General features: G+C 40.3%; 3 protein-coding genes across 6 annotated transcripts; 1 reads left to right on the plus strand and 2 right to left on the minus strand.

Annotated features, from left to right (window-relative positions):
- Nucleotides 1-8: 8 nt before the first annotated feature.
- On the minus strand, nt 9-8,177 carry elavl1a (ELAV like RNA binding protein 1a). 4 transcript variants are annotated; one of them, XM_017471511.3, is made up of 7 exons: nt 8,023-8,177; nt 6,492-6,556; nt 5,308-5,485; nt 4,851-4,954; nt 3,534-3,687; nt 3,225-3,450; nt 9-2,869 (listed from the first exon to the last, which is right to left on the minus strand). In XM_017471511.3, the coding sequence occupies exons 2-7, from the start codon at nt 6,525-6,527 to the stop codon at nt 2,542-2,544; spliced, it is 1,026 nt and encodes a 341-aa protein (XP_017327000.1). In that variant the 5' UTR covers nt 6,528-6,556; nt 8,023-8,177; the 3' UTR covers nt 9-2,541. The 4 variants fall into 4 exon arrangements, with proteins under 4 accessions (XP_017327000.1, XP_017327001.1, XP_017327003.1 ...); XM_017471512.3 differs by having other exon boundaries at nt 8,079-8,110; XM_017471514.3 differs by lacking the exon at nt 6,492-6,556 and having other exon boundaries at nt 8,023-8,157.
- A 2,880-nt stretch (nt 8,178-11,057) lies between these two features.
- Nucleotides 11,058-16,407, plus strand: samd7 (sterile alpha motif domain containing 7). Its single transcript, XM_017471509.3, has 8 exons — nt 11,058-11,713; nt 11,799-11,907; nt 12,062-12,171; nt 12,465-12,546; nt 13,422-14,071; nt 14,491-14,612; nt 14,704-14,814; nt 15,104-16,407. Exons 1-8 carry the CDS (start codon nt 11,518-11,520, stop codon nt 15,320-15,322), a joined length of 1,599 nt encoding a protein of 532 aa, XP_017326998.2. The 5' UTR covers nt 11,058-11,517; the 3' UTR covers nt 15,323-16,407.
- A 506-nt stretch (nt 16,408-16,913) lies between these two features.
- On the minus strand, nt 16,914-23,727 carry sec62 (SEC62 homolog, preprotein translocation factor). The gene is made up of 8 exons (XM_017471510.3): nt 23,569-23,727; nt 22,218-22,326; nt 22,033-22,138; nt 21,537-21,720; nt 21,344-21,439; nt 21,122-21,182; nt 18,871-18,990; nt 16,914-18,758 (listed from the first exon to the last, which is right to left on the minus strand). The coding sequence occupies exons 1-8, from the start codon at nt 23,602-23,604 to the stop codon at nt 18,289-18,291; spliced, it is 1,182 nt and encodes a 393-aa protein (XP_017326999.1). The 5' UTR covers nt 23,605-23,727; the 3' UTR covers nt 16,914-18,288.
- Between the last annotated feature and the right edge of the window lie 410 nt (nt 23,728-24,137).

The following is a 24,137-nucleotide window of genomic DNA, read 5'->3' on the forward strand; positions in this document are numbered from 1 at the left end:
ACACAAGACCATTTGCTGGGTATTTTATTTGAAATAAACACCATGTTACATACAGCCTGACTGTAAATCTCAATATGGCGATTTAAAAAAACAAAACAAATAATCTTCAGCGAACACGTACGACAATAAATATAACACACACACACACACACAGGAGTGAGGAAACACTGCACAACACCACTAAGAGGTCAGAGCAGGACAATTACACTCATCAATTTAACACCAGCTTCTTCACACACTAATGGCTGTGTGTTAATCCATCCATCATCAGAGGACAAATCGTCTTCTTGCTCATCACATCCTGTGCATTTCTACACAGAGACAGACAGATGTGAAGACAATGAGACAGAAAGAGAGAGAGGAATAGAGAAAACAAGGATAGAGGGAAAGACAAAAAAAAGGAACAGAGCAAGATAGAGGGAGAGAGAGAGAGAGAGAGAGAGAGAAAGAGGCAAAAACAAGATACAAGCAGAACAGAGACCCTTTATAAATATAAAACATTGTGTAACCATGGTAACAATACTGAGTGTTGCTGCCATGGTTACATTGAACCGGTGAGGATCTCACAACTAGCTGTAGCTACAGTACTGTAACAACGTTATTTAACTGTGATAAATACAACATTCAGCAGCTTTACACATCAGCAAACCACAGCTCGAGAAATCAGGAAATTATCATAGAAACGATTCTTCTACATCCTCACTGCAGGGTTATTCTTCATAAAACCGGTAAACAGAACTCTGAACAGGACAGATTACCTCATGCACTACTTAGGCAGCCTCTTGAAGTGCCCTTGACGACTATATCTAAATGTAATAATCATCGTAGGAATTAATTTGCTACACAAACCAGAAATGTCTGATTTAAAAAATTACAATAATTTCCTGATGTTTGACACTGCGCACTTACTGAAGATTAAATGTGAACACTGATTTGGAACTGGAAATGAAAACCCCTAAAATATTTACAAATTGTAGAATTTCAGTGTCTTAATCCTGCTGCTTAAAACTCAAACCTAATCCCAGCTAACTGTTATCAAGATGTAAAAAAAACCTAATACAACAGGATTTATTCAGGATCATAAAAGCTGTCGAATACGCTTGAAAAATAAAACAAACAAAAGCTAATAAGAAATAAATGAAACAAAACTAAATGTTCGGCAAATCAAAATAAAATTTAATGTTCAGAATTGTCAAACAACCTCAAAACAAACAAACAAACAAAAGATCAAAAAGCCGTTTTTTTATGATTAGTACTGAGGGGGAAAAAAAATACAACTAAAGTCACATAAAACAACAGAGTAAATCAAGAAAGAAAAAAAAAAGAAGCAAACAACAAAAGCTTGAAGGTGAAATGAGAATTTGTTTGTTTTTCCAGGGGAATTTTCCTCGTCTTTGGTCCTTCATACTTTCACTCTCTCTGTCGCTTATTACTCTTCATAAATTAAATAAACCAACAGTTTCCGCTTCACCGAACACACCACAGACCCAATCAGGAAAAGTGCCTCAGGGTCAAAAACTGAAGGAAAAGTAATAATAATAAGGCATCAAATGTTGAAACACTGACTTGAGAATGTTTTAAACATCCCATAATAATCATAGTAACAAACATTGAGACAAAATGGCTGACTTGAAGGGATAAACTGAGTGAGGCTTTTACAATCAAAATTTCACAACATGAACCCAGTTTAATTTTTTTCCTGAAATTAGCCCCACCCACATGTAGAACCAGGCTCCACCCTTTCCTCCTTTTTGATGCAGTTCAGCACACAAACTGCAGAGGGCGCCAGAAACATCTCTCTCTCTCTCTCTCACTCACACACACACACAAACGCACAGGTCCACCACCATGTTTATCATTATTAGCAGGAGCAAACCAGTTTCAGATCTAATACAGCTATCAGAATTGCAAATCTGCTCCGATACCAACATCCGAGCCATGACCTCGGTGTGTGTGTGTGGCTAACAATACTACACGTATGAAGCACTCAAAAACTACACATGAACTGGTTAACACAAAAAAGAGATTAAATTATGAAGAAAATATGAAGAAAAATACAAACAGATAGACAGGTAGTTGTGTACCTTAACAAAATCTCACTAACAATCTGCAGTTGTATAACAAAACGAGAAAGAAAAAAAAAAAAAAAAAAAAAAGAGAAATGTCAGTAATGGGGTGTTAACAACTTAACCCCACTCGCAGGGAAGAAAAAAAAATCCTACCAAGGCTAATCCAAGTGAAATTATACTACAAAAGAAAAACATTTCTTGCTAGCATGAACAAGACTGAATTCCGGAGCGTTTTGTGCATCTTTTTATACTTTAGTCACAGCCTCGGGTGTAAAAACGAACAGACGCAATGGAGAGAGCGATGCGGGGTGTGAAGTGGACTAACACACAGGGCATGTTAAACAATACATCACGATACTAAATGACCGACTTTACGGCGGTCGTTATGAGTGCACTGATGTAGTGATGCAAGGTGTGTGTGTGTGTGTGAAGCAGATGAAATTATAAAAACAGATTTCAGAGCAATGTCAGTCTACTTGTGCGTCTTGCTGGTTTTGAAGGACACCTGCAGGATCTTGTCCCCCAATCTGTAGCCGTTGAGGCTAGCGATGGCCACGGCCGCCTCCTCATAGTTGGTCATGGTGACGAAGCCGAAGCCTTTGCACTTGTTGGTGTTGAAGTCTCGGATCACTTTGACGTTGGTGACGGCGCCGAATGGACCGAACATCTGCCACAGGATTCCCTCGTCTGCATCTGGACCCAGGTTATAGATGAAGATGCACCACCCGGCCTGCGCACTCCCACCCATGTTCGCCCCGGACAGACCACCCATGTGGGTCTCCACACCCATCGGGGAGAACCTGAACACACACACACACAATAATAATAATTATTATCATCATCATCATCATCATATTAATTATTCACAATGGATGAGAGCAGTACAGTGCATTCTGATTGGTCAAGAGCAGTACAGTGTGTTCTGATTCTAAATTCCTAATATATTTTAGGTTCACTTTAGATTTTTTTTTTATCCTTGGTCAAAATTGAAATAGAAAAGAAAACAAAAAGAAACTATGTTTGAGAAAGTGGAACTGGCAGTAAACATGCATGCAGTGGCGTGTCAGATAAAGAACACGCTGTACTGCTCTCAGCCAATCAGATCACACTGTTCTGCATTCTGAATGGAGTGTGTAGTACTGTGCAGCTGCATACCTGAATCTCTGGGCCTGGTGGTGTACAGGTCCTCCGAAGCGGCGAGACTGTGAGTGATAGACCTGAGGGATGATCTGTGAGTTTTTAATCTGATTGGGATTGGCAGCAAATTTGACTGTGATGGGCTCAGCCGCGCCGGGAGGTTTCTGTCCATTCAGCTCTTTAATGGCGTCTTCTGCCTCGGAGCGCTTGTCGAAGCGTATAAATGCAACGCCGCGGGAAAGACCTGACACGAACAGAAAAGGTGGTAACGGAATGCTAACCAGAAGCAGCAGATGTCCGTACAGGAGTTCAGAGTTTCCTGCTCACCTGAAGTCTGATCGACCAGCACGCGAGAGTTGATGATACGTCCGTAGCGTGTGAACATGTCCTCCACGTCCTTCTGTGTCATGTTCTTAGGGAGGCCGCTGATGTACAGGTTGGCGTCTTTGATCGAGTCCGAGCTCGGCCGTGCGTACGACACCTGCGGCGAGGGAAACACACAGCGCCCACACTTTCACAACAAATCAGATTATAAACAAACAAAGCAGACTTACAAGACAGAGGGATCCAGAAACACTCCACACAACTACACAAATAATGCACACAACAGTGAGGCGGGACGTTTGGGAAATGCGTTGAGGGGGCCACGCCATAAAGTCACGTGTCATTATAAACCGATAAGAATGCAGCATGGCAGTGCCTTTCTCTTAGTAGAAAGAACTTATTTACTTAAAAAACAGCATCATCTAATTGTGTTTTAAATTTAAATAGGTTAGAATGTTAACACGTTATAGAGCTCTTTTTTGGACCTCACAGCAGTTCGGTTTGTTAAGTTTATAAACAATTCATCATCTTAATTAGCATATTGAGAACACATTCATTTATGCAGTCGGACACTGTAAAAATGATAAAATATAAAAAAACAAACAAAAAAACAAAACAAAACATTGCACTCATGAACTCAAGTCATTAACATCCATCTCTTATGCCTGGAATATACTTGCTTTTTAAGATTTGTATGTCTATGCAAGATGGCTGCCGCACCATATCCTGTGCACGTCATCAGAAATTAATGGTATTTATCTGCATGACACAATACGAACATAGACGGCACACTGCCACATGATAGAGTCCACAAACTAGTGTTGTGCATAAATCGCACTTGCTTATGGTCAACACGCGAGTTTTAAAAATCTTCAAAAAGTTGTTTCGCATACCACTCGTCAAGATTTCAAGCGACGTAACAAATACTTCGTAACGCAAGGTCGAAATCAAGTTTTCGATTCGAGACCTGGATCATGGCATCCATCACCCTGACAGAGGAAAGTTTTAAAGAAAAACCGAGCATCAGTGTACAAAATGTTTTGTGGCGTAAACCTGATATTGAGAGACGTGTTGTCTCCACCTACTGGACATCATTGTTAATCCTCCAGATGTACACAGAGGACACAGTCGAGTTTGTTTAAGGGGGAGAAAAAAAAAAAAAAGAAGTCATGCGTCAAGTATAACCCAGGCCTTAATGTGGAGTGTTACCGAGTGAAAAAGTAAAAACAAACCAAACTGGCAGCTTGAATGAAAAGAAAGATATAAACCGACGGGTAAAAGGCCACGCGTGATGGAAAATATGTAGTGATGTAATATTACCTTGATGGTTTTAGACTGTAGCCTCAAGCCATTCAGAGTACTGATTGCTCTTTCTGCATCACTAGGGTTTACATAGTTAACAAAGCCGTACCCTAAACTGTGGCCTGGAGAAAACAACACAAAGCAAAACAATAAAAACAACCAAACTAAACCAAACAAAAAACAAACAAACAAACCAACAAACAAACAAACCTTACGGATAGAAAGAAACAAATCATTAAAATATCAGAAATGAATTAACCATATTGCAGGGAAAAGAACAGGACAAACCTTGAGGAAAAAAAATATTCAAATTGAGCTGAAAACCACTGAGTTAATTAGCAAGTTATTAATAATGATGATGATGATGATTTCTTTTTTTAACTGGATACGAGAGTACCATATTCCCCGGACTTATCGGTGAGCGTGCGTGCAAATGAGATATATAAACGTATACATATATTACATATGTACGGACCGGCGACTTTATCTCGGATGAGCTTAGCGCTCTCCACTTCGCCGATGCTGCTGAAGAGACTGCGCAGCTCCTCCTGTGACATGTTCTGCGGCAGATAGTTCACAATAAGGTTCGTCTTGGCGTCCTTCGCTTCCTCCACCATGTGATCCTCGTAACCGTTCGACATGTCGTACACCTCCTGAGAGACAGACAGAGAGAGAAGAGCATATCAATGAGATAATTTACTAGCGTCCATCACGGCTAGTAAATTTGCATACGGAAATCGTTTAGTAAAATGTGCGTCATGTCATTTAGCCGTTAAAGCTTTAATAAAGAGCGAGAATCATCTCAAAAAAGAAACCGGGTTTGAAAATAAAATTGCCAAAAAAAATTAAATTTCTATAAAGGATTTTTTATGAATATGAAATTTTCCAACAGTGTCAGATAAAGTATTTAGAATTTGACAAATCAAAGATGCTCAGTATAAGAAGCTTCGCCCCATATAATTTCTGGTGCAGTAATTCGAAATCAGGAAATCCATGTATTTACTAAAAAACATTTAGAAGAAACGTTTCTCATGCTTCATTTCCTTTGACGGTTGCAAATAAACAAAAATTGTAGGTGTGTACCTTCCATTAATATTGATGTTTGTGGGTGTGGACTATGCAGTGTTTGTTTGTTTTTTTGTTTTTTTAAATAAACCTACGAGGAGAAACTGTAGTAGCTGCAAAAAAAAAAAAACAATTGCATGTTTTACATGTCACCACATGGTTATGAAACCACACAAGTTTTTCTTGCACTTTTGCGTGAGCGGGGAACTGAAGAAACGTTGGACCACGCGTGCCGCATGATCATTCAGAATTCGTTGCTTGTTTAAGAGATAAACTTAATTTGCGTATGATTGAGAAAGTCTGTTTAAATGTCCCCGAGATCGCACACGTACGTGGAAAATCAACGTTTCCTTGTCGCTTGCTCGCTGATCTCGTAGTTAAATACAGATGCTGTGCCAAGAGCCGTTGCCATGGTTACATTTACGTAGCTAACGCAACTTGCAAGCTAGCGCTAATAAACGCAAGCGCCGACAAATACACGTCAGTGGAATCAGCTTGTGCTATAAAAACGTGTGTCTCTCTCTCTCTTTCTCTCTCTCTCTCTCTCTCTCATGTTATTAGGTCATGTCCCTAATAGATACAGAGTCTACTCACTTTTAAGTATCTAACGTGTCCCCTTCTGACTGCCATGAAGAGCCGTCACAGATCCCGACTCTGATCTGAAGACACCAAAGAAACAAAATAAGGTAATAAAAATACACGCTGATCAAAAAAAGTGAAAAACTGAAGCAAAAATAAATAAACAAACACGGAACAGACGTGGGGTTGGAAAGTAAAGAGGCTGAAACAAAAAAGAAAAGCAAACGAAATGAAAGGGGAAAGAAAGATCAGCCGGCTTCTGATTTTACCTGTGGAAAGAACAGAAGAGCCATCAGGCAGGACAGCTTCAGCGTGTATTTTTAACACCTCACGCCCACTATTATAGTGTTGACACTATACACACTTCTCTCTCCATGTGTACGCGCATGTGTGTGAGATTGAATTATCTAACATAATATCTAACACAACCTGCAGCTAGTCAGGATTATATGCAAATACATTTCCCTCCACACCATCTGAGGGGTCAGATCTACTTCCTGTCATCACCGTCTCAGAGATACAGGAATGGTCCAGGGAATAAATCATACTAAAAATGTCAATCATTACGTCTATAAATAATGTCAACTGGAATTTGTGATTTCCAGTCAAACTTGGTGAGAAAAAAATACAAATAAAAACACAGATAGATAGATAAATTGATTTAACAATTATTACAAAGCTATAATAAATGCTACTAATAAGGAAAAAAATACTTCATAAATAATCTTTGAATTAAAAAGTAATTAAAAATTACTGCACACGTTTTAGAAATGCGCTTATTGCGTATAGGCTGTGAAATAAATCTGTACTGTGATGGTCAGGGATCTTTTATTATTATTATTATTAACAAAAAGGTTTGAGCCCCCAAATGAAACCGGTTCTAATATAACAAACACAAGCACATAAAACAAGATTAGCACTGCTATTGCTAACTAGCCGTTACACCGCGAAGTGGAGCGCGTTTACGGTCGACTTTGTTTGAATTGTTGCTAAGCTAACGGTTCACAGCTGAATCACTACAGCGCAGGAAACTAGCATACCGAAACGGCCGCGTCCCAAATACCACAATCCATCACTGTTCCCTTGATAACCTCAAAAAGATTACCAGGTCTCGTTCACTATGTAGCGCAAAATACGATCAAGATGGCGCCGTTTGGGACGCCGCCATATTATTCCTGTCTGGGTTAAACATTAGCTTGGTAGCCAAGAGTTACGAGTCGATGCGGATTACGATAGATACATTCGTTTGTTCGTTTTATAAGGTATTGAAATCCAGTTAATATGAGTTTTTTAAAAATCGTTTACTGAAATCTCAATACTGATTTTCATTGTAAAATCCAATTCGACACTCAGTTTTTATGTCTTTTTTTTTTTTTTACAATGAAACTTTGCGCGCGAGCAGGCCGCGCGCGCGCACTCCTCTCAGGCCCGGCTAACATAAAAAGCGGGCCTCAGAAAACGCCCGGTTAGCTACATGCTAACAAAACACGGTGTGATTTCAAATTAAACGACTCATGATTGATCATTATGTTAGTTAGTAACTTACCGACTTCACCCCCGCGCCGAATCTGCTCTCAAAAACAAAATAAAAAAAAAAATCACCTTCCGAAAGCCGTCTGTCTGAACGTGGCTCGTGCGCGTGACACAAAACCGCCCCCACAAGGAAATTCTAACCGGAAATTCACGACCACGCCCATCAACGATAAGTCCCGCCTATCTGAAGATGATTGGCTAGGATTTCATATCAATCTTACTATGCGCTAAAACAGTGCTGCGTCAAATTATTTTTTATAAATGATTCGACTCATTTAGTTCAGTACACTAAAGCGATTCACCTGGACCGTTAAAAAACGTTGTTTTTTTCGGCATCCATGCATGTGTATCATGAGGAGTTTGAAAAGGAGTCAGATAAATAAATATATAAATCGTAATTGAAAAATGTCACTAATTTCTTTTTTTATATGTTGTTTGAAACATTTGATATTAGAATCAGTAACGATTATAAAATGATTCATTGCAGTGACTCGAGTCGATTCGAATGATTCATCTGGCCCATTATCGATTCCTTTTAGTGTGATGAACTTAATGACTCGAATCACTTAAGTGAATCATTTAGCACAGTATTGATTCGAGTCATTCAGTGATTTAACTCGTTACACTTCAAGGATTCAATAGTTTCTCACTCGTTGCTTTTTCCTCTAAATAATAATAGTTTTGTCCCACCATTTTACAAAGTTTTTCTTTGTGTTGCCTTCGGTATACACTGAAGTTGCCCTCAACTAACTAGCTAACTAACTAAATAAATAAATAAATAAATAACAACAATAATAGTTACTTTTACTCCAAATTTTAAGAACTCAGCATCCAAAACTCAAATACAAAATGAATACATCTAAATAAATTAATAAATACCTGTAAACATACATAAACACATGTGACATTGTTATTTAGAAAAATGTTTCATGATGTTCCTTGAGATATTTGATGTTAGAATCAGTAATGTGACAAATGATTTGTTTTAGTGATGAGTCGTTTAGTTTAATACACTGAAGTAATTCATCTTGCCCATTACTGAGTCCTTCTAAATGACTCGAATCACAAAAACAAATAATTTTGCATATACTGATTTGAGTCATAACCTACCAAATAGAGTAATTAATTCAATACATTAAAATACTTTAATATGCTTCAATATACACATGCTAAAATTTACAATAAGTTTTTTGATTATTCTTTGGATTTCACAACTTGGATAACTGTTTGAAATCGGTATTTATCCACAGCATTCTGACTAAAATGAAGTGCTGAACTGTGCACCATGCATCTTCTCCTCCTTCTGCTGTAATCTGTACATTATACTCTATATTCTATGGCCTGAAACCTATGTGGAATGTTCTATATTTTCTACACTGTTAGGAGAATGAAGGTTGATTGTAGAACCCTTAAGGATTTTTCAGCTGTCACTTAAATGTTCCATGCTGAACTCTATAACTGAGTTTCCTACCAAGTAGAACCTTTTCAGGAAACTGTTACTATTAAGGGTTTTTATTTTTTAGAGTATTTAGAGTAGAGTATTGCATTGTCTGTGTTATACAATGGAGTAGGTTTACTCACAGCCCTTCAGCAGGGATTCGAACCCACAAACTTCCTGTTATTAGTTCGGATGGTGATGAGAGGAATATGAAACACACACTGTGGCATTGTGTGTGTGTGTGTGTGTGTGTGTGTGTGTGTGTTTGCGTATGTGAGGGGAGGCTTTGTGTGTGTTACAGACGTTACAGGGGGATTATGTGAGTTTAACAAGCTTGCTTATGCTGCACACTTCATTACCATCAGAGCAGAGCAGAGACGTGCGGATTACAGCAGGACACACTAATGCATAGCTAAATCTGTTTAAATATCTGTTTTCTTTTACACACACACACACACACACAGACACACACACACACACACACACACACACACACACACACACACACACATCTCTATAAGAGACTAGAGCATGAGGCAGACCTGACTACATCTCCACATCACACTTTATTCACTTGATTTATTTGATTTGTGACTCGTCCGGCTGAAACACTCTGCACCAGGAACACAGGTCAGTGTGTGTGACTTCATCTCGTTCTTTCATGTTTATAAAGTTTATAATGATGATGTCTTTATTTATAAAAACATATTTAACACATATTTGTATCTAAACATACAGAGACATACATCACATTGTGATTTATAATAATAAGAGTGACTTTCTATTAAATGTGTTAAGAATTCAGTATCAATGCATGTGTTTAAGGAAAAGTTTAAATAAAAATAAATTGATGGGATAGATATTTTAATAAACAAACAGCTAATCAAACAAACAAAATAAGGATGAAATCTACTAAATAATAAATGCATAAATAAATATGTAACTGATCTAATTCATTCATACATAATCAATGAACGAACGAAGGAATCATTATTCAATTAACTGACTTATTATTTATAAACTACTAAATGAACACACCATACCATAATACTGACACCTCAGTCATCATGGCAACCGGGAAAGCTTCACTGTAATAGGTTTTCATTATGAGCGCGATGTACACAATGTTTATGGGATTAGTTCAGGGTGTTATAAGTGTTTATAAATGAACATGATGGAACATGATGATGATGATGATGATGATGATGTGGGCTCAGTGTAAGTCGTCAGCAATTTCCCCTTTAATCCTCTCCTTTAATGAGATTAGCAGTTAGCAAATCCTGCACTTGGATTAGCACACACACACACACACACACACACACACACACACACACACACACATACACTCCATTAATAAAACACTAAAATGGTGTTCGTTTTCTTAAGTAATAACCTTCATAACATATATTTTTTAATACTCATGAACAATTCGTCAGTTGTAATTAATGAACTTTTTAATCACATTTTTTCAAAAGCTTTCTTAAACTTTTTCACCAAGAAATCATACTTTAAAAAAAAAAGAAGTTAGGAATATGTATAATAGTATGTATACATTTCTATACGAGTTTACATATTGTCTACATCTATTTATATATTTATGTTTACGCAGATTAAGCTCCATCCCCTCTGCTTAGCCTCATTCAATCACATAACAGAAATTGTTAGACATTTTTAAAACCTGGAAGACATTTTTGACTTCCTTTTCCTTATTTCTTCCACATACATGGCTTTAAAAAAAATCTAGGTGTGTTTAGGACATCCCTGATGCTAATGGAGGCTAATGAGCTTAGCGTTTAGCATGCCCTGATCATGGTGGTGATTACAGGAAGGTTTGCTGAGGGTAAAACTCTAAAGCGTGGGATTAAAGCTAACACATCCCACTAAAGTGCTGTTCACTCAGGAATTAGCTAAGCGGATGATTAGCGTGGAGTTAAAGGACGTGAAGTTCGACAGATGCTGCACGAACACACACATACACACACACACACACAGGGATTATACACTGATTACTATCATCTCTTTATATAACATCAAGTTCACAATCTAACATTTTATCATGGTTTCATTGAAATGCACAGTGTGTTTCATGGTGTGTTTGTGTGTGTGTATGTGGTGTGTGTGCAGGGTGTGTGTGTGTGTGTGTGTGTGTGTGTGTGTGTGTGTGTGTGTGTGATGACCCCGAGAGATCAGCTGAGGAAGATGACAGCATTAGGAGAACAGGATGATAAACACTGGTACAGACTCATGAACAGCATGTCAGTCGGAGGTAAGACTCGATTCTATGTGACACTGTATAATAACGATATGATGTGTTACAGGACATTACAGTGTGTGTGTGTGTGTGTGCACAGAACTGAGACAGAGGCAGGAGATGATGATGAGGAACCCGATGGCTTTGAACCCACAAGTTCTCTCTCAGACACAGCAGAGACTGCAGCTCGAGCCGCGCTTCATCGACAGGTGTGTGTGTGTGTGTGATTAGAGTGTTCAGTGAAGTGTTCAAAATGCAGGATGCACTCTATACACACACACAGGAACAACATGGTTACACACTGTCTAGTGAAAAAGCACCAAAACCAACCCTAAACATGTGTGTGTGTGTGTGTGTGTGTAGGGAGCTGGTTCCTCCCAGTGACATCGTCTCCTCCTCGGACTCTCGCCCCATGGCCCCCCCGCTGCCCCCCCACTCCGCCGTCCTCACAGGAAGAGCCTTCAGTTCAGCAGGTCACATATTTATTATTATTATTGTTATTATTACATTTTACCACACACTGCTGCAGAACTCTGGATTGTGATTGGTCAGAAGGTGACCGCAGGTGGTAACAGTAACTCCGTTTCATCACACCGCCCCATCTTTTACTATAACACACACACACACACACACACACACACACACACACAGTGTTTATTACCCACTTATTCCGTTATTACAGTAAACAGTAATATGTAAATGGCTCATTCTTTTCTATAATCAACCTTAAAAATGACATCTTTATTCTCTTAATCTCCTGTTTCAGGAGGTTATGGTTTCCTTCCACCTGAATCCATGGAAACGGTCGCTAGGCGACAAGAAATCATCCACAAACAGAGCATAGCCAGGTAAAGTTCTGAATATTAATTGCACCAAATCATAATAATCACAACCTTACTGACGTTTCCTTGTCTAGAGAGCCCTCTAGTGGGCTGACCTCCCCTGCCTGGCCAATCAGAATTTCATCATGAAACAAAAATGGCTGCCATCTGGTGTTCTGTTAAGTCAGCATTTAAGCTTGTATCACAGCATGGAGGAATGACATTAATAAAGAAACACTGTTAATGATGCAGACATAATAAACACTTATCTTAGTGAACATGCTAAACTAGTTAGCATCATACCATACATACGCTAGCTGGTGTTCAGGAGGCAGCCATGAAACATTTCCACTGTATTATTATTAGCTGCTGAAAGATGTGATTAGATTTGCATAACATAGCAAGTAGCAGCTAACACTGGTTTGAATTATGAAACGTAATATTTTAGGAACTTTAGCTGAACTAGTGAGCTAGCTAGCTGACCTAAACTAGCTACCCAAGTTCACCTGCAGGCTAGCTAACGTTAACAAATCAGATGATTAGCCAAGTGTGCCAGGAAGCTAGCGCATTTTATTATACAATTAAAGGTGCAGTGTGCAAAAATGTTTAATCAATATATAATTTCAAAGATAATTTTGAAAAACTGATTTATATGTTGCCTTGCAGTAGATCTGCTACGTTTTTAGTTTTCCATCCCAAAAAAACCCAAACTCCTCCCCAGTCAGAATAGAGCCGTTCAGCCACACCCATTTTCCCTTAAAAGGTAGCTCAGGAGTTATATGTAGTTGTAACAGAGGGGGAGGGACTATATCCTCCAAGTACAAACAAATATACTGAAAATGATCAACATTATGTACAGTTGGTGATTTTATTAAATATTAATAAACGCTGTTTGTGTTCAGGATGGAAATGAACGCCATCTTGCAGCAGAAGGAACTGGAGAACCAGCAGAAGACGTTACTGACCAACATGGAGAACCCTCTGGTGTACCAGCACATCACACATCCCAGTCCTGCCGTCTTCAGAGGACGTCATCGTCTCCACGACAGCCATGATGTCTTCGACCTCCACGCCAACAGCTTCCTGATGTCCAGCCCTTACCCACCAATCAGCACTCTGCAGAGGGAGAGGGGGCGGCGCCCAGGCAGGCGAGCAGCCAATCAGAGGTTTTCAGACAGCGGCGCTGCGTTTCAGTCGGAGAGGAACCAAATAGGGGAACCAAATAAGAACGTGGACGCGAGTCCCGGAGGTGCTTCAGGAGAGGAGAAGGAACCAGAACCAGAGGGAAGAGTGGAGACTGGCAGTGATGCTAATGCTAATGCGAAACATCAGCAGACTAAAGTGGAGCTAACAGGAAGGAAAAGTTACAGAAATGGAGAACAGATTAAAGTGTGTGTTAGCGCCCAGACTGGCTGCGCACACACAGACACCGCTAACATCAGCGTCGCTAACGGCGACAAGGACATGGACAAGTTCCTGTTCCCGCCCATCACGCCACTGTCAGCATTCTCCTACATGTTCCCTCTGGGAGGGAACACACTACTGCCCCCTGGTGAGCACTCTGTGTACTCATGAACTCACCTGTCTGTCTCTCTTTTTTTCTCTCTCTTAACCTGTATGTCTGTCTTTGTATATGTTACTCCAGAACAAACCAGAACAGAACAGGATCTGATACATCTCTCTCTCTCTCTTTCTCTCTGTCTACGTATATAATAACTTGGAACAGACCACATCAGAAAAAAGGGGATTTAATACACCTGTCTCTGTGTATATGTTAACCTGGAACAGACCACTGGAACATAAAACATAACAGAGTCTGTCTGTCTGTCTGTCTATCCTTCTGTCTATTAGTCTGTGGGCTGAACCATTTCTAAGGCGGGGGTGTTGATAAATCACTTATCATATTTATTGTATCATTATTACTTATTAGTAGCTCACAGTGTGCACCTCCTGTGTGTGTGTGACCTTCAGCACACACTAACATGTTCCTGAACGCAGATGAGATCTCTGCAGTGGAGGATCTTCGCAAGTGGACGGTCGATGATGTTTACAACTTTATCAGTAACATCCCGAGCTGCTCTGAACACGCTCAGGCAATACACACACACAAACATTTACACAAACATTTACACAGCCACATGGTTTTACCTTCTGACCTTGGCCCTGTGTGTGTGTTTAACTCAGACGTTTAAAGATCACATGATCGATGGGGAAACTTTACCGCTGCTCACAGAGGATCATCTGCTGGACACACTGGGGCTAAAACTCGGGCCTGCTTTAAAAATACGCTCTCAGGTTTTCACTCACACACACACACACACACACATTCCTTGCATATATTTCACATGGAATAACATACTCATTAGTGTACTCATTAGTGTGTCGTATAGGATAGTGCACTGCCTATGTGGCAGTCACTAGCTAAGAAATGAACAGACACTGTGGTTGCCATGTCAACTAGTCCGACAATGTCCTGACAAACCAGTGTAGTATACAGTGTAAGGTGATAATTAACTCTGAATTAAAGCTGTGTCAATTAATCGTCTATCTCTGAAGACCACTGTGTGTGTGTGTGTGTGTGTAGGTGTTAAGACGGATGGGCGGAGCTCTCTGCATGGCTGCCCCACCCCTCGCTGCTCCGCTCCTTCAGCCACAGCTGGAGAAACATGTCGAGAGATCACGTGATGTCATTTCCCCTTTGACCTGCAGCACAGATTTAACACAGAGCCCCAGTGTGGGCGAGTATGAGACTTCCAGACCCCCGGCTGGGGACACACCCACCACCAGGAGCGACTCGGCCTGAAGGGGGCACTGTTCAGTCTCCATTATTCTTATACATGTTTTATTCGCACTAGTTCACAGTAGCTAGTGATGAGTCGCTGTTACTCTCTCAGGAAATAAATCAGTTTGGGGTTTAGAATAAAGTTCAAATTTATTTTAAAAAGTGAACGTGTCAAAGGTGGCAGGCTAAAAAGATTCATAGCTTTCATATATTAATACTCTCCTATACGTCCTTCTGTCTCGTATCGTGCTGAGGATTCAGGTGAGATGATAAAATAGTACTAAGAATAATTTAAACAATAATAGCTTGATGAGGGTCGTGTTCTCATTATGTTTTGTTATTCTAGGCCAAAGAAATAGAATTAGCTGAAGTTCTGTGTTTTTATACTTTGTACACGTTATTTTAGATTTAGTTGAATTTGTATTTTGAAATTAGTTTTTTACTCTCACTGTTAACACATCCTTTTTTGTTTTGCATTGAAATAAAGCAATGTTTCAGATATTCTGTTTCACCATGTAGTGCTTTTTTTTTAAAGCTTATATTTGATTCATAATTACATACAGCCATAACATTAAAACCACCTGCCACCAAAACAGCTCTGATCCGAAGAGGCATGGACTCCACAAGACCGCTGAAGGTTTGCTGTGCCTTCTGAAACCAAGATGTTAGCAGAATATCCTTTAAGTCCTCTAAGTTGGGGCCTAAGTGGATCGGACTTGTTTGTCCAGAACATCCCACAGATGCTGGATGGTATTGGGATCTGGAGAATTTAGAGGTCGAGTCAATACCTTGAAATCTTTGTCATATTCCTCAAATAATGTGCATACCTCAAACAGGGTGCATTATACTGCTGAAAGAGGTCACTGCCATTAGGGAATACCATTAACATGAAGAAAACGTGATTCATCAGACCAGGACATCTTCTTCCATTGCTCCATGCTCCAGTTCTGATGCTCACCTGCCCATTGTAGGAGATTTCGGTGGTGGACAGGGGTCAGGATGGGCACTCTGACCTGTCTGCAGCTACACAGCTCCATAAGCAGCAAGCTGTGATGCACCGTGTTCTGACTCCTTTCTATCAGAGCCAGCATAAACTTTTTCAGCAGTTTGTGCTACAGTAGCTCTCCAGTGGAATGGAAACAGACGGACTAACCTTCGCTCCTCACATGCATCAGTGAGCCTCGGGAGCCAATGACCCTGTCGCCGATTCACCGGTTGTTCTTCTATGAACCACTTTTGGTAGGTACTAACAACTGCATAGCAAGAACACCCCACAACACCTGCTGTTTTGGAGAAGCTCCGACCCAGTCGTCTAGACATCACAATCTGGCCCTTGTCAAAGTCACTCAGATCCTTACCATTTTTGATGCTTCCAACACGAGATAATTAACGTTACTCACGTCACCTGTAAGCGGTTGTAATGTTATGGCTGATCGGTGTACTTTCCATAAATAACTTCCACCTTACACATCGTGTAAAAAATAAAAAGAAGAGGATAATCACTGATAAACTATATATATTTTTTAATATCTGTCTCCCTGCTCCATTACACACGTTTGTATTCTGAGTGAACACGTTTCATCATGACGTAATGACTCATGAAGTTCAGTCCTTCTGCTATTGGAAATATGTTTTATTATTTTATTTTATACAGTTATTGCAGTGAGATGAGACAGTGATACAGGGACCGTGTCACACACTCCTCACGCACACTCTCCACATGATTTCATACTTTTTTTTTTTTTTTACTTGTACACGTTTAGAAATATGAGGCAACGCTGCATGTATTAATACATTATTATAATTACTAACACGCAACAGGCCGACACTCGGGTTTATATCTATCTGGAAATATTGATTTAAAAATAATAATAATAATAATAATAATAATAATAATAATAATAAACACCTGCTGGCATGTGGGCATGACATCACAGAGCGAACAGAAAACACAAATTCGCAAATGAATATGCAAATGAAAATGAGACAAACACAAATAGTAAGAAGAGTTGAAATAGTTCATGGACTTTGTCGTTAATTTACCTACGCCATTGAGCCAGAAGATGAAACCACATAACACACTCCATCAAGTGTGCATGTGTGTGTGCGCATCACAGACAGCAACATAATATCATTGTGAACTTCAATAAAAATAAGTTAAGCGGTCATGATAGCTAAATAACTCGTACTCTGAAGTGTGGGAACGTCTGGTTCAGGACACAGCCACATGAAGGCAGAAGACAGGTTGCCATGGTAACCATTACACACATGACGGCTAAACTGTTATCTGGGACGTGAGGGACCTTTTTGATTTTTTGTTTTATTGTAAAACAGGAAGTGATGCGTAAAGACGATGTCCGAAACTACAGATTTGGCACTAACGTGGGACTCTTTCCACGTCTCGGAGCTCTCATCCGGCACCCTGGCGACCAATAGGCCGCGAGAAGCAATCCGAGCGGTTACTTAACGGCTGGGTGGAATAGAAATGTGGGCGGGGCTTGGATGATGCTTACATTTACTTTAGTCATGTGATCACCAAAAAGAACCTGCTGGAATTGCATGTGAGAGAGAGATGTTTACACAACACACACACACACACACACACACACACACACACACACGGTAGAATAAAAACATTGGTCCAAACTGAACATGATTATATTGTGTGTGTGTGGGTGTGTGTTAGATTATCTGATATAAACACACACACACACACACACACACACACACACACACACACAAAATGGAGAGTCTATGCTAATTACACAATTACACAAGCAGTAAACACAGACACAGCGTGTGTATTTGTACGAGCATTCGTGTGTGTTTCTTTTTTTTCTTTTAACTAGGAAATAAAAGAAATCCGAAATGGCAGCCAGAAGCCATGTTCCGGCTCTCGGCGTAGTTGACCTCTTACCCCCGTGTGCGTCTGTAGTGGAAGATCGCAATGTGCGATGTGATGGGCGAATCTCATGAACGTTTACAGTTTACGTCTGGTGTGGTTTGGGCTCCGCCTCTTTTTCCTCTTGCTCCTCCTCTTCTTCCTCGTTGTCGTCGGTGTGCTGCTCGAGCTCGTCGCGCGTGATCATCTCGAAGTCGTTTCCGTTGCTGTGCTGTGAAGCATCGTCCTCTCTGCGCTCGCTGTCCGAGTCCGAACGCCGCTCCGCCTCCTTTCCCGCCTCCTCTTCCTCTTCATCCTCCACTTCCTCTTCCTCCTCCTCCTTCTTCTCACCGTCCGATTTGTCCTCGCTGTCCGATTTCTGCGTTTTGCCACCCTTGCCCTCGGACTTATCCCCTGCGCCCTTCTTGCAGCTCGCCCTAGGGCCCTTGTACTCGTGCGTGTAAATGGGACGGAACGAGTCGACGAAGCCCACGTCCGCTGTCAGATTCGGGAGGAACCAGAAGTGGTGGCGCCCCCCAGTGACCAACCAGATAATCAGGAATAAAATACAGCGAGCTGTAGAAAGAGAGAGGACATGGCAACCCGGTCAGAGAGAGAGAAAGAGAGCGAGAGAGAGAGAGGAGAAACGTGTTATTAACATGATATAAAACAGGAGTTACAGTCTCACCGACAGCAAGGAGGAGGATGCTGGCAACGAAGCAGCCTGCACACACGCTCAGGTAATACACACCCACCCTCATCTCTGCCGGCCACAGGGGGAACAGCGTCGCAGCTATCACCGCAATCACTAACACACACACACACGAAATGATTATAATCTTCCCAGCAGGTCGTGTTTAAAATAACCTGTTCAATGATACTTTATTTACTTTATTTCTATAACGTGTACAAAAGTAAACTATAAATATTTTTTTTCACTAAAAAACAAACTTTCATTTTAAGCTAAAATTTCATTAAAAAAAATTAATAAATAGAAATATCACAATATGTCAAAAGCATATTAAGGCATAATTTATCTTCCAGCTCCAACTAGAACGTGTATTTAAAGAAAAAATATAACAAATGGAACCCCCCCCCCCCCAAAAAAAAAAGGAGAGTAAATAACAATAAGGACGTGAAGAAAAAGAAACGAGGAAGGAACAAAAGATGAAAAGACAGAAAGGTGAAAAATATTGATGCACCGAATGTTCGGCAACCGAAATTAAGTGAAAAGGCCGAATAAATTTGACCGAAAAATGACGTTTGATGACACGACAAAATAGCCTAGCAACCAGAGTGAGACACGCGCGTGCACGAGCTACGTGCTCTTCGGATGTTTACTGTGGACACGTGCGTTTGTTTTGTTTCTGTTCCGGAGCATGTTTCTGTCACGTCGCGAGACGTAAGGGAGTAGAGTACGGAGGCAGGTAAAGACGTATTCATTTAAGGGCAGGCAGAAAAATCGTAATCCAAAAAACTTAGTCAACACAGGCAAAGGGTCATCGGGCTATCGGCAAACAGGCATAAACAGGGCAAAGCAGGAATCAGAGTCGCGGTCACAGAAAATAGGGTCAAAACAAGAAACATGAACTAGTACTATGGACTAGGAGCAGAAAAACCAGTGGGGACTAAATTAACTAATCTATAGTTTGAGCTAACTAAATCTATCAAGGAACATAACATTAACAACGTATCTAACTATATCTACTAGAATACTCCGCAAGGTGTACAGGGACGCGAGCGGTATATATATATATATAAATATATAATCATTTTCTGCACTTTTTTTATTGTAGGCTACAGAGTGTTACATTCTTTCAGCAGTCTGTTAAAGGCCTAACATAGGCTATTCAAGGGGGGATCAAAGATGACCACATCAAAATATTTTTATTTTAGTCATTTATTTATTTAAAGTTATATTGTGCCTTGTTGGTAGCCTATGCTTGCTGGAATGAAAAAAAAAATTCAGTGTTAAATAAATATTTTGAAATTTTAGCTTTTGTAATTGATATTTTTCTTTGAAAAGAAAGACAAAATGGTAAAAAGCACATTCTGACTACTTCATTTATGCAATGGTGAAAAAAATGGCAAAATAAATGGAAAAAACGTGTTCGGCCAAGTTTTTCATTATATTCGGTTTCGGCTTCAGCCAAGAATTTTAATATCGGTGCATCCCTAGAAAAATGAGGCAGGGAATAAACGTGTGCGTGATCAAGGGGGAGAAAAAGAAGTGAAATAAGAGAAAAAAAAAGGACAAAGATGGATTTATAACTAGATTTCGCAGAGTGGATGGATATGGAGACGTGTTTATTAAATAATATAAAGTAAACGACAGATCATAAACTAAATAGAATCACCTGATTTGATGTTACTACTTTAGTGTTAGATGTTATAAATGAAAATAGGAAATCAAGTAGGCGCTACACAGCTGAGTGAACGCTACTTCATCGTTCGGAAGACATTCGCATACCGAGATGTGTGTATATATTACATATACATACATACATATATACACATACATACATACATACATACATATATACACACACATATACATATATATACATATACATATATATATATATATACATACATATACATACATATACATATACATATATATACACATATATATATACACATACACATATATATATACATACACATATATATACATACACATATATATATACATACACATATACATATATATATATATATATATATATATATATATATATATATATATATATATATATAGAGTGTATTGTAGCGACATCTTTGAGACTCATGATATATTTTGAATAACTGAATGAGGGAGGAAGGGAGTGAATATGGAGAAGAAATCAGGGAGTGAATATGGAGTAGGGAACAGAAGAAGGTGACTAACGGTGTGTTGTAAATGAAAGGTGACCCTCTCCAGCTGTACAGTTACATACCCAGAACCAGTCCCATAGCAAAGGTTTTAAAATGGACCGGGTCATAAATCCACACATACACCTGCACAAAGAGAGAGAGATCAGAGTGTTTAGACTGTAAGCCCAGTGTGTGTGTGTGTGTGTGTGTGTGTGTGTGTGTGTGTGTGTGTGTGTGTGTGCACACTGGTGGTTGAGGAGATTAAAGCGCTATATAAATGTAACTGTAACTAACTAAAAGAGAACCTCATTGCCATCCAGAAACAGCTGATCCTCATGAGGCTCCAGTTTAAACTTCTTCTTAACCTCCTTCTTCTTCTTCGGGGATCCTGGACTTTCATCCTACACACACACGGAGACAGAGACAAGGTTTCAGAACACCATCTGACACAGACCACAACTGCTCCTGATATTTCAGAATGAACACTTCAACACTCACACTCTTTTCCTTCTTGCTCTCTGTGGCCTCAGTGTCTTTCTTCTTCTCTTTCTCCTTCTCCTTCTTGCTCTTCTTCTCCTCCTCTTTGCCCCCATCACCTTTCACCTTCTCCTTCTTCGGGTCTTTCTCCGGTTTCTTCTTCATCACCTTCAGAGCTCGGTGGAAGAACTGCTTCTTCAGGAGCCTGTGAGAGAGATGAGTCCCATCATCAACCCCACTATCAACAACACCTGTTAATGGAGTCGGTTATACTCGCAAAGCTGTCACCAAAACGAGCTCATCTAATTAGCACATCGGAACAGATCTCAGTTTACAAGAGCCTCAGAAACGATCCCTACTAAACAGGGCCTACAAAGCAATCGGTTCTAATGAGCACCTACACATGATACCGAAATGAACCCGTTTGAGGAGTGCCACATAACAGAGCTTATCTAACGAGCACCTTGGAACAGATCCAGTCTAATAAACACCTCTGAAGGGATCCCATCTCACTCACCTGTTGCAGTAATCCACCACAGACTCCCTGGTGGTGAAAAAAGCTTCTTCGGGTTTCTTTGATTTGGCCCATTTAGAGTCAAGCAGACAGTCCACTGCTTTAGATGCTGAGACACATACACACACACACTCAGTAAAGAACTACAGAGCAATATAGCAACAGCAGCACAGAAACACAACACATACCTATGAAGTAGTCGACACGATGGCCCATCATGTTAGTGGACTTGGTAGGGCAGTTAAAGCGCAGGTATTTAGCCACTGCCTTCTCCTCCTTGGTCGGCTCGCTCACCTCCTGGAGTCAAAGCAAGACAATTTAAAATCCACCCCAAACGTTTCAACGGTGGGGAAACCTTCAATCCGCAGGATCTCCTCGAAACAGCACACTGAAGAGTGGAACTGATTCACACAGCAGTCAGCAGAAGTTGAACAGAGATAAGCTAAGCCACACCCCTCATGATAAAACCATATCGCTGACTCTTACTGACAGAGATGAGGTATAAAGACGGAAATCTCCATCAGTCTCCAGCTTCGAGTCGGTAAAACACTCTGAAGGAAAGTCACATGATGGCCAACTCACACAAACTCTGCCCACATCCACACAAATAAACATTTACTCTCCGCTGGAAAAGGGAACAGTGAGCGAGTGTGAAGATGCACAGCCAGAAACACCAACCGTGTTTACTCCTAACAAGCTGCTACTGTAGAGCAAGACATGCCCCTGGGGGCACGGCATATACACTACAGAGCATTTAATTGGATGAACACAAGACGAGTACAGGATGAGTCATGAAAAGATTGTAATTGCGTTCCGATGTGAAGTACTATTAACAATTCTTTGTATTTTCGTCATGTTGGTGTTTATATCAGTAAGGAACAGATGCAGGAATCTCTGTAGCGTTGATTTTCATTTCAGGGCCATTTTAATCTTTTATTGTTATTATTATATCGGAAGGAAATAAGCTGGAGGTAAAAACTCTCTGTATCTTCACCTGTCAGGACGCTGCTTTATCCACACTGCGGTGATGTAAAGACATTAAATGTTTAATTTGGATCAGAATAAACCGTGGTGTGTGTGCGTGCGTGCTGCGGCCGTTATCCCACCTGCCAACATGGCACCTGGCTCCATAATCACAGCTGCTCAACTTTCCTCATCACACACCTCTGATTTTATACATTGTACATTTTATTTATATATATTATATTATATATATCCAGACACAGATAGACACAGACACACTCCTCTTTATCTCCTGATAAACCACGAGTTTATCTAACAGCATTTACCCCAAACCGGAGCCTTCCCACTTTCCCATTTTCCCACTCTCTCTCTCTCGCTCGCTCTCTCTCTCTCTTACACACACAAGTCTCCAAAATGGCCAACTTTCCTCTTAGTTAGCATAGCCGGCTAAAAACAGCTCGCGCGCTCTGAATTCACATATCAAACCAACGCAGAAATAAACTCCGCCGGGACGAATACAGGGGTGTTCTAGTATAAAACGCGCTTTTTGTTTTAAATAAATGTGAAACAGTTCACCTGAATTCGCTTCTTGTGTCTCCTACGTTCCGCCATGATGCTAAAATTTTTTCCCCCACCGACCAACGTGATCACGTGACCAGATGATAACACCGCGTCAGTGTGCTTGTACAGAGCATGCTATGACTTCTTCCTCGTCGTTACATCTTATTTACTGCGCTCTCTACTGCCACCCGCAGCACCACAGCGTCTATCACACACCGACTATACTGTAGCAGTACTGTATACATGAGCGGACGTCTTAACCGGGGGTTTAAAAATTAAAAGAAAACGTCTCTGAGGCCCTCTAGTGGCTGGCTGCAGTACAGTTTTTAACCACGCCCACTCCTAGGTTAGTGAATGGAAAAGTCCCAATTCCACCCAAGTCCATCACCAATGTTATGTTTGACCCCATTAAGAGAGATTCCATAATATTTAAAGGAGAAATCCCTGTAATTAGTTGTGTTAAAGCATACAGGATTTCGAGTTAAGCCAATCCCGTTTGAAGTTAAGCCACGGCCATGTGTAGTTGGCTCCGCCTGCAGAAATACATATTTGAAAATCATTGCGAAAAGAATGATAAAAAATCC

This window comes from Ictalurus punctatus, chromosome 7, assembly GCF_001660625.3.
Source record: "Ictalurus punctatus breed USDA103 chromosome 7, Coco_2.0, whole genome shotgun sequence".
Taxonomy (NCBI): Eukaryota; Metazoa; Chordata; class Actinopteri; order Siluriformes; family Ictaluridae; genus Ictalurus; species Ictalurus punctatus.